The following is a 16409-nucleotide window of genomic DNA, read 5'->3' on the forward strand; positions in this document are numbered from 1 at the left end:
GACACAGTACTCCAGATGGGGCCTCACAAGAGCAGAGTAGAGAGGGACAATCAACTCCCTTTACCTGCCGACCACCCCTCTCCTGGATGGGTGGAGATCCCATTTGCTTTCTGGGCTGCCAGAGCACACTGCTGGCTCATGTTAAGTTTCTCATCTATCAGGACCCCTAGGTCTTTTTCAGCCGAGCTGCTCTCAAGGACAACTCCTCCCAGCCTGTACAGGTGCCTGGGGTTCTTCCGGCCCAAGTGCAAAACCTTGCACTTTTCCGTGTTGAACCTCATTAGGTTCACCCGAGCCCAGCTTTCCAGCCTGTCAAGGTTCCTCTGAATGGCATCCGTTCCCTCCACCGAATCGACTGCACCACTCAGCTTGGTGTCATCAGCAAACTTGCTGAGGGTGCACTCCATTCCCTCATCGATGTCATAAATGAAGATGTTAAAGAGCACCGGTCCCAAGACAGACCCTTGAGGGACACCGCTCGTTACCAGCCTCCACCTGGACATAGAGCCATTGACCACCACCCTCTGTCTGCGCCCTTTCAACCAATTGCTTATCCATCTAGTTGTCCACCCATCAATTCCACTTCCCTCCAATTTGGAGATGAGGATGAGATGGGGGACCATGTCAAAGGCCTTGCTCAGGTCCAGGTAAATGACATCGGTCGCCTTCCCTTCGTCCACCAACGCCATCACTCCATCATAGAAGGCCACAAGATTAGTTAAGCATGACCTTCCCCTGGTGAAGCTGTGCTGGCTGTCTAGGATTACGTGCTCGTTCTTTATGTGATCGAGCCTGTTGTCCAGGAGGATCTGTTCCATAATCTTCCCAGGCACGGAGGTGAGACTCACCGGCCTGTAGTTACCTGGGTCCTCCCTGCTCCCCTTCCTGTAAATGGAAGTGACGTGACCCTTCCTCCAATCGTCCGGGAACTCACCTGACAGCCACACACACTTACCACCGCGTCCTTGCACACCCTCTTCCCACAGAGTCCAGAGCACATTAATGTCTTCTGACACTCACACTCAGAGAGAAAATGTCAAGGGGGAGCATGAGCATGTACATAAAGGATGTACGGACCTACAGTTAAGGATGTGGTTGTGCATCTGAGTCTGTGCCTGCAGACAATGCAAGCGCTATGCATTGTCAACCAATGGAAATGATCAAACAGCTGCTTTGGGACAGACTGTCTGTAGGGCTCAGGCAGTGTGGCCTTCCAAGGTACTTCAGGTGTCTCAAAGAACAGAGGCAAGCAGTGATGATTCCTTTCTCTCTCGATTTTAATACTTGAAGGTAGAGCGCTTGAGAAAGACTTTGGAGGCTTTCCTCAGCCTCCTCCTTTCCTTGTACCTTTACAAAAGCGGACTGCCAAAAACCAAGAAGACTGGACACACTTTTTGGGTTTGGTTGTTTTTATTTTTTTTAGAATATTATAATATATATAATATATATTATATATTACACATAATATATAGTATATAGTACATAATTATATACTATATATATATTATATAATATATAATATTTGTTGTTGTTGTTTTGGTGTATTTTGTGAATTTTTTTGGTTTTTTTTTTTTTTAATCCAGTCCAATGAAATAAATCCTCAGTCATACAAGGGATGAATTTTTAAGGTCTTGCTGCTGATGGACCACACTCCACTTGAACATCAAGTGGAGCAGGAGGTAGCCTTCATCCAGAAAGGTGGAATCTTGATAAGATGTTGATGTCTTATGGAGAGGAATTTCGGTGTCCCCCAGGCTAAGCCAACACACAGGCACAGATTTCTGGATGGTGACCATCACTTTCTGCCCCTCTCCTGCTGCCTGGTCACTCTTCATCATCGGTATCCAGCAGGAGATCACGAAGCCCTGGAGGCACGGTGGTATCCAGCTCATCATCTGAAACTTCTTCCACCAGATTGGAAGGAACCAGTCCTCTTGTGCCGTCTGTCAGCTCTCCCAGAAACCAGCCATCCTCATCCATGTCTCCACAGATGTAAACGTATTGTCCAGCTGTCAGTGGAAGCTCGTTTTCTGGGTCCTCATTCGGGCCCTCAAAAGGATTGTAGCTGTGACGAGCTATGAATCTTCGTATTGGTGGTGATGGTCTGCGACAATGCATGATGCAGACTGCCGCTGTCCAAACGTTCGGCTCCCCCAGCTTTTCCTGGGGTTTGGAGCATTCCCGTTTGGGATTTCCGTGCGGCCTCAGCTTTGTCCCCATCTCCTGGAGCTGTGTGCAGTTTTCCTCCAGACGCTTGCCGAGTGCTCCAAGTTTGACGTCAGCCTGCTGGACACTCTGCAGCTTCTGGCACGCTTCTGGGCCTTCAGGGTGGTTGTGGGCCTTCAGGGCCTGGCACTGCCTCTCCAGGTTGCTCAGGGCCTCTTGTTGCTCTGCAGCCTGAACACCCACCTCTGCTACAGCCCGACGGCAGGCCCTGGCCCCGCTGCAGGAGGCGGGTGGCTGCCCCTCCACGTGCTCCAGGATGTAGTGCAGGAAGCGCCTTCTCTGCTCCTGCAGCTCACACTGGAGGCGCTTGCTCTCCACGGCCTGCTCTCCACGGGACTTCCAGCAGAGCTGCCGCTGGACTTGCTGCTGCATTCTGCGGTCCGCTCTGCTGCTGCCGCTCCTCAGCAGCGCCTCCGCCAGCTGCCGCTGCAGATGCCATGCGTGGCGGATGGTGTCGTTGCGCCGCTTCTGCAGCAGCTCCGTCATCTGGCGCAGCTGGGCCTCCTTCTCCCGCAGCAGTTGGCGAATCTCTGCTTCCCACTGCCTCAGGCTCTGCTCCCGCAGGCGCTGCAGCTTTGACACCCGCACCCGCTCCCACTTGGAGCGCAGTTTGTCGGCCAGCAGCTGCCGCTCCCGCTCTGCCGCCTCCTGCCGCTCACGTCTCTCAGCAGCGCAGCGGCGCTGCAGCTCCTGGGAGCGGAGCCGCTCACCCTCCAGCTGGGCCTGCAGTGCCTTCAGCTCCTGCCTCTTCTCCTCCCACTGCGCAGGGCAGGCAGGGGGCTGTGCCGGGCCCCGGCGGGGTGAGGGCCGGCTTCCAGGGAGCCCCAGGTCTTCCTTGGCTGTCTCTGGCACCTAGAACCAGAAAATCATACCATAACAGAATGGTCTGTGTAGGAAGGGGCCTTCAAGACTCTCCCGTTCCAAGCCCATGCCAAGGGCAGGGACAGCTTCCATTAGCTCACGTTGCCCAGAGGTGCCTCCAGTGGTGTCTGCGGAGCCTCCCCTCCCTCCCCAGGCTGAACAATCCCCACTCTCTCAGTGTGTCATCTCACCTGGACGTGAGCGTCCTTCATGGCCGGTCGACTGGAGCCCTGCTCTGCACAGTGGCGGCGCAGAGCTCCTTCTCCGTCCTGGGAGCAGGACATTCCGTTGCGGAGCTCGTCTTCCAAGCTGCCCACGACGTACTGGTTGAAGAGCCTCCTCTCCAGCTCCTGCTGCTGCTGGAGGTGGTGGATGCAGGCGGGCTGCTCCCCATCCGTCTCCCAGCGCAGCTTGCTGAGGACGTCCTGCAGCTGGGCATGGGCCGCCTCGCTGCGGCTGGGGGGGTTCCTCAGCACCTTGGCCAGCTGCTGCTGCAGCTCCCGAGCCTGGCGCAGGGCTGCATCGCACTCCCGCTGCAGCAGCTCCTTTGTGGCGCGCAGCTCGGCCTCCTTCCAGCGCAGCAGCTGCCGGGTCACCGTCGCCCGCTGCCGCTGCTCCCACTCCTTCAGCTGCTGCTCTTCCTGGGCCTGCTGCTTCTCCCAGGCACAATGCAGTTGGTCGGCCAGCAGCTGCCGCTCCCGCTCTGCCGCCTCCTGCAGCTCACATCTCTCGGCAGCCCAGCGGCGCTGCAGCTCCTGGCAGTGGAGCCGCTCGCCCTCCAGCTGGGCCTGCAGCACCTCCAGCTCCCAGCTCTTCTCCTCCTGCTGCGCAGCGCAGGCTGCGGGCTGTGCCGGGCCCCGGCGGGGAGAGGGCCGGCTGCACTTGCCTTGTCCCCGTCCCGCACTGCCTCGCAGCACGGCCATGGCAAGATCTGAAGCTGAAGAGACCTTCGGCCTCCAAAAGCTCTGGCCAAAGGCCACCAACAATCGCTCTGCTCTCACTCGTGGGGTCTGCAAGGACAGCTGCCCCTGACCCCGTAGCGCCCACTGCCTCTCGTCCCTGTCGCAAGGGTGTGCAGACAGTGAATGCCTTGGGGGTGCTGCGCCAGCACCTTCTGTGCTGTGTGCTGGCCCAGCTCATAGTGGAGGGCGGGGCAGTGGCCTTCAGCTATTGGACAGTGAGGCCTTCTGGCCCAGCTCATAGTGGAGGGCGGGGCAGTGGCCTTCTGTGCTAGATTCTGCTCATAGATTCCACGTGTGAGAGGTAGATGTGTTTTTGCGGCGGAATTTGTCAGTATTATCAAGCTCATCTGGAGTTATAAGTTCAATGGTGCCATGCTTATTTGGAATTGTTTTAATTATTTTTTAAAGAAACTAAGGAGTATTTAAAAACCAAACAGATGGAAACACACACAAAGATGAAAGGAAACAAACAACAACAACAACAAATCCTTCCCTCCCCAACCAATCCAGACTCCGATCTTTCACTGGAATCACTTGATAAGCATTAACCCTTGGCAGCTGGCTTTGCCGTAATTGCTTCCCAGAGCTTGGCCTGCGTGCTTCTTAACAATATTATCTCTGGGTGGCTGTGGGTGGTGATGTCAGTCCTGAGAACGGTTCAACTTCACACTGGGGTTAACACAGTTTGTACAGGTCGTCCTGGCTCACCAGCACTCCCTGCACTGTGGTACCATTCCTTTTGACACCTTCATTCCTTGCTTTTATCCACCTGATGATGACTGACGTGTAACTATCCATGGTATCTCCAACTTCCTAACAAACTGGGATTTGAATCAAGGGACCTATCTGCTATCAGTTAGATGTGGTCACAGAAGAAACCCATCATAAAGCCCTTTGCAACGTGATGTAGTGTCATGGAGTCATTGATTGTAACACCAGTCCAGGAGGCCCATTGGGAACACGGTTGTTGGAAAGTGTCTAAGTTTTGATAAGAGATGTGAATGTGCTGGGGTCACCCTCTTGTAATTTATATGGTGGGGTGCCCTACGCACTCTGTTCTCTGAAATTTCTATAGACTATATCAATACCTGAACTGGCCAAATCAGTCTTTATCCTGAACCATTTGGATTGCCTTGGAGATGCTCAAATGGAAAATTCTATTTGTATTTAGCCTTGGAGCAATGTTCAGAGTTGTAGCGTGGTATAGTGATAGTGCTGCCCAAATCGAGTGTTCAGCTCAGTTCAGAGCTGACTGCTGGACCGAGAATCTCTACGATATTAGAGAACATATTTGCTCTATAAATTGTCCTGGCAAAACATAAAGTCATCTTTGAAAACACCACCTGGCAAGTCCACATGTTGTCAAATTGGACTAGACATGCTTTTGAAGAATTAAACTCACAAGTGCAACAAGCATTGCAAATGGCACTGCAACAACACTTAGTGCTTGATATGTTAAAACTTAACAGAGTGCATGTGGCATGCAAAGTGTAATCAAAGGGTAATGTATTTCTGTTCGTAATGCTACAGCCTTCCTAGAAGAAGCTTGAAGACAAGAGATCATAGAGCAAACATCTGAACTGTTCCACTCGGACCATCCTCTGACATTCTGGATGCTTCTCCTAACCAGGATTTCCTGCATATTGCACTTTAAAAAGCACTATGTTCTGGGAATGAACACTGACGTCACTCGACACCATGTGCAGCGGATGGGTGATCACCGTGTGAGCTGTGGAGGCTGCTGTGCAGGGCTGGGGATGGCACCTCCCCCATCTTAACTTAGAGGCCAGATGGGGATTGATTGGGAAATAAATTCCAAACTCACATTAAAATAAGTTTTGTATTGGCTCTGGTGTTCCGAACAATGTATATCTGGCAGTAACCTCCACCTGTGGTGCAGCAGTTTGGGCAGTGATGTTGGCAGTGTTTGGCAGATGCTGCTAGTGAGCTGTGTCTGCAGGGGCAGCACGAGTGCCACTCTGCTCTGCTCCCAGATTTATAAACACGATGGAACTCAGGTTGGAACAGATGGAAGAATTCACTGGGTCTGACGTCTTCTGCAGATCTGCAGTCGGTTCATGGAGCTGAAACAATTCATCTCCTTATTGCTCCTGAAAAAGATTTTGCATAAAACAGTTGACATGTGATCACTGAAAATTGGAGAGTTACAGCAACACAGGAAAGAATTTACAGAAAATGGCTTATTTTATGAGGAAAAACTTGCATTACTTCAGGAGTTTGGTGTAATTCTGTCTCCCGGCAGAAAGTTCCCAAGGTACAGACAGAAAAATCTTGGCAAAAATCATCAGGTACTGCACTTTCACTTGACTAAGTGCTATTGAGACATTGTATAGTGGAATCTGCAGGAAAGGTTGTGAGGGGATTTCCCCAAGGAGAAGTGAGATTTCAGGAACGGGACACACTCAGAAAACCCAGAATGATATTGAGGCAAATGTAAAAACGGCTGCTACAAAGCCAGTGATAACAAGAAAGAATTCACTTCCAGGAGTTTTTCAGAGCCCAGTTAAAAAGATTCACGGCACTGGCTGTAGGATCCTCTTTATTTCAAACAATCTGGATTTCTGAGCTAACTTTAGTTTACTTCCAATGAGAGCTGTGATTCAGACCAAGGTATTTCACAAGAAAACACCACTTTCCCAGAGTTCAGATTTGTTCCTAAGAAATCCCAACAAATCCCAGAGCTCTGGAAATAAGGAACTATAAGGGAAACAATGGCTGAGCTCGTATGTCTGCTTTGGGAAACCAAACAATCCCATTAAGTAACGCCCCCATGAAAGCCAGCAGCACTCTTCCACTGACGCAGTAAAGATCCCTGTTGCATACTGGTGATGGATTGGCTGCAATGGAAACCTCTTTTCTAAAGGTTAACAATCCCCCCAAAGCCTGGACTGCCTCATGGCTGTAACTCGTTATCTATCTGGAAAATGTCAGGTTGGCCGGTGTCCATTGTCACATGCAGCATTAAGTGTCCCGAGGTCTTTACCAAGGAAAATGTTTGTCACAGACAGGTAACTGCCAGCAAAGAACGTCCAGCATTGTCTGCACTGGAGCAAGCAAACAGCAAAGCAGAGCTTTTGACAAAGGACAAAGAGAAAAGTTCCCATGTGTACTGATCTCTACAAGAACCAACAGAATAATGGCAAGAAGGGATTACCTTATATCAGAGAGGTGTTGCAGTACAACAGGAGCTTCTCTGTATTTTGAATGTCCAGCCTGCAGTAACAAAGCAAGGTGGCACAGCGATGGAAAAAGGACTCGTTACTGCAGGCTGCCAGGACGGGCTGCAAGGGACCTGCAAAAGAAAAGGATTTTTAAATGGCTGCACAGATGTTGGGGCAGAACAAATAAACTGGTGACTGATGGCTTTTCAGGGCTTTATATGCAACCGGAATAACTGGGTTGGTTCTGGGCACATGGTGCACAACTCAGGTAGAACTAGGAATGGCGTGGCATTGACTGCACCTACAAACCACCGAGTGCCATCCTCCTGAAGTGGAGTACATCTCATCAAGCATTATACGACACACTGAAGGCAACAGTATTTGTGGGCACCTGCTAGATGACACTGTCAGGTGAACAAACTGACCAACAGCAAATGCCTTCAGTGCAGAAGTGGCACCGTGTGAAGAGGCAGCAGCCCGTGCAGCCTCTGTCTGCAGCGTGTGCACCAAAAAGCCATCCTGAACACAGTCCTGCCTGTCAGTAAGACCCCAGAGATAGAGTCAGCAACTAAAGAGACCAAGTGACAGAAAGCATACTATGGATTTACAGTCCAGCTCGTGTCTAGCAGTTTGAGGCATGTTTTGTCAGAGCAGCCCAATGCTTTGGTCCATTAGTGCTTCAGAACAGAAGCAGACAGCAACTTGTCTATAGGCAACTGATTCTACCAAAGAGAAAAGCACTGCAGAAAGTCTTATCTCCAGCTGCTGAGAAATCAATTCCCAGTCCTACCTCCATTCAATTAAGCATGACTCCTCCTTCTCCAAGGAGGATCCTCTATGAGGAGCAACATGGCAAAACGTGACCCTCTCACGTTACTCCACTATCCTTCAAACCAAGGCATCTAGCATCTCAAGCTTGGATTCTGGCAGGCAACAGGTTAGGAGGCAGTGGGTTCTTTCCTCACCAATCAGATCTTACAGCCGCACTGACCTTCCTATTTAGCAAAGCCAGACCCAAATCTCTCTTGTGCAATATTATGGCTGGTTTTGAAACTTGCAGCACATCCCTGTAATGGGGGCCGTGTGTTTCCCACATAGCTGGATTTGGGCTTTGGCATGAAAATTTGCAGTTGCTTTCTTTGGAACAGCAACAACCTACCTGTTAAGGGAGCTTGATGAAGATTTTCCACTCTCTGAGTACGATCTGACACAGCATCTGTTCCACAGCTTTTAGCAGGCCACTGGTGAGATGATACACTCACATTGGAGTTATTACATTTCATTTCTCAAATTTCATTCTGTTAAAGACAGTGTTTCAATTAAGAGAATGTACAGGTATTCCATAGGTACTTGAAGGAAATCTAAGCAATGATCCCTACAGTCTCGCTGTATAAAACTCCGCTGAGAGTCTGAAAAAAAATTCAGGAGTTAACTGCTGGAATAATTCAAGATCTGCCCACGCTGTACAGAACACTGAGTCTGTTCTTTTGCACTTTACTTGGAGAATGTTCCATCCTATAACTTCTGCTCTCAATTGTAACACATGATTTTTTATAAAAAGAAAGATAACAAGTCAGCTCTTCAGTGTGCACATTGATGAAACTTGGTGAAATACAACTTTAAGAAAAGGTAATTTGAAAACTTCAATATTCTTATCAGAATCTCTGCTATTAGTTACCGTTCCAATGTTCTGATCTGATGATGTGTCTCTCAGAGCTGTTTTGTCACTCCCCCCCTCAAATGCACTTCAAGTGCTTTAGGAGCATCACTGGAATTTTGAATAAACTTGATATATTTTAGCAAAGCTGCTACAGATGCATGACTGAAGTACTTTGGAAAAATATAATCTTGATTGAACGCTGAACAGTGTTATTTAATTATAATCCAGGTAATTAAATTAATTAAACCAAGGAAATCACCTTCCAGTCACTCAGCTCTCACCAGGGAAATCGCTTCCCTGCCAAGCAGATGCAACCAACACAAGCTGCTACATCACTCTAGGGCCCCACTGAGTCTTCCCAAGGGGTCTCCAAAGGCTTCCCTGTTGACTTCTGGGAACCTGGGAACACTCACATGGAAGCCAGTGCCCCCTAATGTGCCCCAGACGTTTCTCAGGGCCCCACAATTAGCTCTACAGACATCCAGACATGCCCCAGAGCAAGTATGTGTGCTGTAGGGAGCCCAAGAGACATTCCAGAGCACCCTAGTACTCCTCAGTGCACTCATGGATGCTTCACCTGTGTCTAAATATGCCCTACTGGACTTTGTTTTCTCTTCTGGAGCTTTCCTTAGTTCTCAGCTTTGCTTTCTCATGCCATTTATCTCGCTCCACAGCTTTTGCTCGCAATATTCTCTCTTGCATTCCCACCTTCCAACAGAATCACAGAATTGTAGGGGTTGGAAGGGACCTCTAGTGATTGAGTCCAACCCCCCTGCCATGGCAGGTTCCCTACACCACGTTGCACAGGTAGGTGTTCAGGCGGGTCTTGAATATCTCCAGAGAAGGAGACTCCACCACCTCCCTGGGCAGCCTGTTCCAGTGCTCCGTCAGCCTCACCGTAAAGAGGTTCTTGCACACATTTGTGCGGAACTTCCTATGCAGAAGTTTCAGCCCATTACCCCTAGTCCTGTCCCCACGCACTACTGAAAAGAGACCAGCCGTGCCACTATGGCCCCCACACCTCAGGTATTTATAAACCTGGATCAAATCCCCTCTCAGCACCGCCAACGACAACCCTCTGCACTCTGCCAGTCAGACAGTTCACGACCCACTTCACTGTCCACTCATCTATCCCATACTTCCTCAGCTTTGTTATAAGGATGTCATGGGGGACAGTATCAAAAACCTTTCTGAAATCAAGGTAGACTACATCTACCACTCTAGCCCCGTCCACCCAGCTAGTGACATCTTCATAAAAGGCCACCAGGTTGGTCAAGCACGACCTCCCCTTGGTGAACCCATGCTGAGTACTCCTGATAACCTCCTTATCACCCAGTTCTCTGGAGATGGCATCCAGCACAAGCTGTTCCATCACCTTCCCTGGGACAGAGGTGAGGCTGACTGGCCTATAATTACCTGGCTCTTCCTTCTTGCCCTTTTTGAAGACTGCAGTGACATTGGTCATCCTCCAGTCTTCAGGCACCTCCCCAGTTCTCCAAGACCTCTGAAAGATTACAGAGAGCGGCTCAGCAATGACCTCCACCAGTTCTCTCAGCACCCGTGGATGCACCCCATGCACCCATCCCATGTATTTATGGACATTAATGTTTCCTAGGCAATCACAGACCACCTCTTCCCTGACTAAAGAGAAATCTCCTATTGTCCAGACTCTCTCATTAACCTCCAGGGTCTGGGATTTCTGAGGGAGAGCCTTTTCACTAAAGACAGAAGCAAAGAAGGCATTCAGTGTTTCTGCTTTCTCAGCATCCTCTGTTATCAGAACGCCTTCCTCCCCCCCTTGTTTTTTGTTTATTAGCAAACTATTAATATACTACAAAATAATAGCACTAATTACTAAGTAACATCACCATGCCAGCATCCCGACCACCTGCTTTAGAGATTTATCCTTCATTTTGTGTAACACTTCAAACACTGCAAAGAAACAAAGCAAGTGCAGAAACAGGACGCCACTTCCCTCAGGATTTTACAGTCTCATTCATGTCTGACAGATGGAGGCCCTGACAACAAGAGCTGTGTCTGTCCATAACAAGGACTCACCTCTGCAGGTGCAGGGGCAGCTCTCAGAGAAGCCTTCTTCATTTCTGCTTTCTTCTCTTTTTGTCTTTTGACTGGGAGCTGGTGTTGATCTGCCTGAGGGAAGGGAGGCCCCTTCAGAGGGATCTAGATAAGCTGGATCAACCTCACTGGGCTGAGGTGAATGGGATGTGGTACACCCAGGCCAAGTGCCAGGTCCTGCACTTTGGCCACAATAACCCCATGCAGCGCTATAGGCTTGGGGCTGAGTGGCTGCAGGGCTGTGCAGAGGAAATGGACCTGGGGCTGTTGGTTGATGCTCAGCCGAACATGAGCCAACAGTGTGCCCAGGTGGCCAAGAAGGCCCACGGCATCCTGGCCTGTCTAAGAAATAGTGTGGCCAGCAGGAGCAGAGAGGTAATCATCCCCTTGGACTCAACACTGGGGAGGCTGCGCCTCAAGTCTTATGTTCAGTTTGGGGTTCCTCGCTACAAGAAAGTCATTGAGGCACTGGAACTTGTACATGGAAGTCTGTCCCTCGAGCAGCTCCCATTCATCATCAGCTCCCATTTTGCAAAACAGCAAAACTTCTACTGCAAATGGCTGCAGTCACCAAAGCTCAGCCCACTATCCAGGTATCAGCCTTCTCCCTTCTGTTTTCCATCTTAGCCCATAGTTTTGCTTCCAGAAATGGAACTCCTCTTTAACAGCCAAAACACAAACTAATACATCACTTTCACTGCTCCTTCCCGCACCCCCATAGGAATGGTTACCTGACATCCCCTACAGCACAGCACCTGCTCACAAGTATCATTCAAACTCTATTCTTTCATACTTCTTGAGAGAGGACAGTAAAAACTCCCTTCTGCATGGCACTAAGGACAGTCTGTCCCCATCACATCCCTCTGTGTGCTGAAAGCTGCCATTGGATCTCTTGCAGCCTGCTGGCTGCTGCTCACAAACACAGGGAACTGCACCACACTGATTCTAAAGAGAGAAAGGAAGAAACGCTGGTGGGAATGGGCACCCAAGGATTGCAGAGATGCTCCAGATTGTGACAGAGATGGAATATCAGAGTGCTGGGACATGATTGATCACTAAGGAAAACACTTGGAAGCACATTCAATCTGCAGAAGCTGTAATTACTGGGCACAGTCAGCTTTCCTATGGCTCAGCTGGAGTAGGCGGGTGCTCTCAGACATCTGCTCAGGGGCTTCAGCTGAGACACTTGCACAATGCTGGGATCATTCTGATGGAAACTATGTCTTCAGATACCATGGTTAAATCCATCCAAAATGATCAAGCCGAGCTTTAGCTCTTGAGCAGCACTTCTTCCCCACCCTTCACTACTCCAAGCAGCTCCAACCAACTTCTCAGAAGAAATCCAGGCCAGCACAGACCTGGCAGACCAGAACCAAGTGCAGCTGGTGGGACGGCAGTGCCCACTCCTTGCTTCCACCCTGCTCCAGCAGGTTAAGGAGTCTGAGCATCACTGGCCTTTGACAGCTCAAGACTTTCAGCACCTCATGCCAACATTTCTCACTAAGATACACCTCAGGCATTGAATTCTCTTCTCACTACCACCTCCCAGTCCTCTCCTAGGAACAGAAACCATTCAGATTCTACAGCAAACTACAGCTTCTGCACTGCAAGAGCACACTGAACCACCTGCAACAATGAAACATGGTTTTGGAGAGTGGGTTTGAAAACACACCTTTAGACAGCTGTCTCCCTGTAGCCAAAAGGAAACCAAGCAGCAAAAGAAGAGTCCAGCCTGAAACATGCCCATGCTACTAGCCCAGGTTTTTCACAGTGAATGTAAAATCCATCCTGTTCTTGAGGTAACAAATGACCAGTGGGTCTCCCCTTGCTCCACCCCTTCTCCTTCAAAGCCAGAAAAAGAAAGAAAAAACAAGCAGAAGAAACCCAGACGTACCTTTCCACACACAGAGCAGAAAGTGGAACAGCAGTTGTCTCCTTCCTGAGACATGGTGGGGAGCATCCCAGAGGAAGCCCAAGTTCTTTGCTTCTCTCCACAGGGACTTCAAGCACTCTTGGCAAGAGCTGCTTTGGTTCTTTCTTCAACTGCTTCCATCACCAGAATCTCCTTTGGAAAAGGAACACTAAAGAAAGAATCAGCAAATGAAAAAGAATGAGCAATAACCACTTTCCCAGCTTTCTTCTGACATGCAATTAAGACTCACGACTTGGGCAAGGTCTTAAAATCAGCTGGTTACAAGAACTGTCCCCAAATATATCCAGCTTCTGTACAGCTGCTGTTATTTCTGACAGCGAGTGTAATCACAGAATCATAGAATGGCCCGGGTTGGAAGGGACCTCAAGGATCATGAAGATCAATCACCTCCCTGTCCCTGCTGGCCATCCCCTCTTCTGATGGAGCCCAGGGGACCATTTGCTCTCTGAGCTGCAAGAGCACGCTGATGGCTCATGTTCTGTTTTTCATCCACCAGGACCCCCAGGTCCTTCTCTGCGGGGCTTCTCTTAAGGACTGCTCCTCCCAGGCTGTAGAAATGCCTGGGATTCCTCCAGCCCAAGTGCAAAACCTTGCACTTTGCTGTCTTGAACCTCATTAGATTCACCTAGGCCAACCTCTCGGTTGAGCTCCCTCTGAATGGCATCCCTTCCTTCCACTGCATCAGCCGCACCACTCAGCAAACAGCAGAGGGTGCACTCCATTGCATCATTGGTGTCACTGATAACCATGTTAAAAAGCACTGGTCCCAAGACAGACTCCTGGATGACACCACTTGTTATCAGCCTTCACCTGGACATCGAACCATGAATCATCACCCTCTGTCTGTGGCCTTTCAACCAATCCCTTATCCACCAGGTGGTCCACCTGTCAAATCCACATCCCTCCAGTTTAGAGATAAGGATGTGGTGGAGGGCCATGTCAAAGATCTCGCTCAAGTCCAGGTCAATGACATCAGTTTCCTTCCTTTTGTCCACAAATGCAGTCACTCCATCATAGAAGACCACCTGATTAGTTAGGCATGGCCTTCCCCTGCTAAAGCCACACTGACTGTCTTGGATCACATGCTCATTCCTTATGTGATCAAGCATGTCTTTGAGGTGTATCTGTTCTTCACCATCTTCATCACAGTTACACATTTGAATCAAATAATTGGTGTTGCTGTCACGAAGAAAACCTCTTTGTCTTCTACTCCTGCTGCACTACTGTGCTTTCACCAGAAGCAAAGGGAGAGGCCACCTCCTAGATCCAAATTTTAAGAAACCAACACCCAATAGGTGTCATCTGAAGTAAAATAGCAGAGAAATTAAGATGACTCTTCTGCATCCAGCTTGGATCACTCCCTCACTCAGGCACACCACCATCAGATCAAGGAGATGCTGCCTTCAGCTTAGAGACTGTATGGGAAATCACAGCTTGAACCTCTGATTAATCAGCTGAGGCAAGTGTTGGGTCAGCTGCGGGAGCACAGGTGAGAGTAATCTAGCTGTGCTCCTGGAAGGGGTGGATCTCGACTCCACCTCCTCTGAGACCTCATTTAAGGGCTGACCACCACTGAGGCAGCATCTCTTGGAGATTGCTCCCCAGTTGAGACTGCCTCAGCTTTCTGGTCAAAACATCGACATTGGTGAGTTTTCCTTTGCTAACAACCTTTGACTATTTACCACCATCTTGGTTAACATCTTTATATTAGCCACCCTTACAGAGACCATAAGGGTTTGGGGTTCCAAACTCTCAGCAAGCACTTGGATCAGACAGCTTCCTGCTGGGGAGCCCCCTGCATCACTGCTGCCTCCTCTGGTACTGGACCCGCAGATGCTTCAGAGCTCATTAGCATGGACTTCCTTCCTCCCCTCAGCAGCTGCTCCTGCACTCACCTTCATTCCTACTCAGATACCGGCCGCTTCCAGCACCAGCTGACCTGCAAGACACAGAAAGGAAAGGTGGGAGTCATGCAAACGCACAAGCCCAAAGCTGCATCACCACCACGTATGGCAGCCTCGGGAAGTCAGCTGCAACTACATCCTTTGTCAGAATGGAAACAGGCACTATCAGTTAAGTGTGACCTCTGAAGTCATTGCCACCATCAGAAATAGGCACTGAAATTGCTCACTTCACTGTAGCTGGTTACCTCCTTATTTTGGAAAATGCGGACATGGAATTGAAGGACACCAGAAAATTGACATCTACTTCATTGTAGGTGGTTAAGCTTGGAAGCAGGACTTGAGCAAGACATGCTTCTCAGCTCAGAATCACAGAATTATCAAGGTTGGAAAAGACCTACAAAATCATCTGGTCCAACCATTACCAATACTTCCCGGCTTAATCATATTCCTCAGCACCACATCCAAACGTTTCTTGAACACTGCCATGATCGGTGACTCCACCACCTCCCTGGGCAGTGCATTCCAATGCCTGAATACCCTTTCCGACAAGTAATGTTTCGCAATGTCCAGCCTGAATTTTCCCTGGCGCAGCATAAAACCTTTCCCTCTAGTTCTATCAGTGATTACACAAGAGAAGAGGCCAAACCCCAGCTCACTACAACCTCCCTTCAGGAAGTTATAGAGAGTTATAAGGTCTCCCCTGAGTCTCCTCTTCTCCAAGCTGAACAATCCTAGCTCCATCAGCCGCTCCTCATAAGGTCTTTGCTCCAAACCCCTCACTACCTTCGTAGATGAAGACGTTCCAGAACCGCAAGGTTTTCTCTCATGGAAGGGCCCAAAACTGAAGAGGTCAGACCTCCTTCTCTCCATCATTGCTGTCATGGGGAAGGCTGTCCTTGGAAGTGCAGTGACTCATACATCCTAACTGCACTCCATTGATGGAAGCACAACGTGCATCATTGCAAATTGCTGGTGGGTTCCTGTGTTTTCATCACATGTTGTCATCATCCAAAGGGAAAACCCACACAGCAGAGCATACAGCACTACACCCATGCTCCAAATATCCGCCTGAAAAACAAAAAGACAAGCTTACAAACCTGAAGCACCTCAAATGGCTTCCTGACAGACTGGATTGTCTGCCCTTGCCAAAGCCCACATATAGCCCATGAAAAGCTGGCTCTTTCCCTCAGGAAAAAAAACCTTATCGTCCCAGAGAAAGCATATAACCCTCATTCAATTGCCCTTCCGCTCAGCTTAGAGCACTACTGAAACCAGCATCTTCACCTTAGCTCATCACACTGCTGCAGTTCCTTTTACAAGGATTTCACTGGCAAAAATGAAATCAAAGCCGTCACAAGGGATTTAGCACAGTTACGTGTTACTGGCTACGAGAGCTGTCAGCACAGTCACCTGTCAGGCTTTGCTGCTGTTCTCTTTATGTAGAGGCACAACAAGGTTCAGACACCTCACAGTGCAATTCTCACTTGGACTGTAAAGAAAAAGGAGGCTTGAAAAGCAGTGTGTGGAAAACAAAGAAACAAGAATTAGAACAACAGTGGGGCCATGGCACTTGTAGGAATTGCTCCGCCTTTAACAGCAGAGCGA

The 16409-nt window shown here is 49.3% G+C and overlaps 1 protein-coding gene across 1 annotated transcript; it reads right to left on the bottom strand.

Moving 5' to 3' along the window:
* Nucleotides 1-1604: 1604 nt before the first annotated feature.
* LOC146753454 (uncharacterized) lies at nucleotides 1605-13208 on the bottom strand. Its single transcript, XM_085529369.1, has 6 exons — nucleotides 12862-13208; nucleotides 8391-8529; nucleotides 7225-7362; nucleotides 3279-6160; nucleotides 2259-3078; nucleotides 1605-1705 (listed from the first exon to the last, which is right to left on the bottom strand). The coding sequence occupies exons 4-6, from the start codon at nucleotides 4008-4010 to the stop codon at nucleotides 1605-1607; spliced, it is 1653 nt and encodes a 550-aa protein (XP_085385495.1). The 5' UTR covers nucleotides 4011-6160; nucleotides 7225-7362; nucleotides 8391-8529; nucleotides 12862-13208.
* Between the last annotated feature and the right edge of the window lie 3201 nt (nucleotides 13209-16409).

This window comes from Coturnix japonica, chromosome Z (assembly GCF_054131305.1).
Source record: "Coturnix japonica strain WE chromosome Z, WE-NBRP24, whole genome shotgun sequence".
In the NCBI taxonomy this organism is placed as follows: Eukaryota; Metazoa; Chordata; class Aves; order Galliformes; family Phasianidae; genus Coturnix; species Coturnix japonica.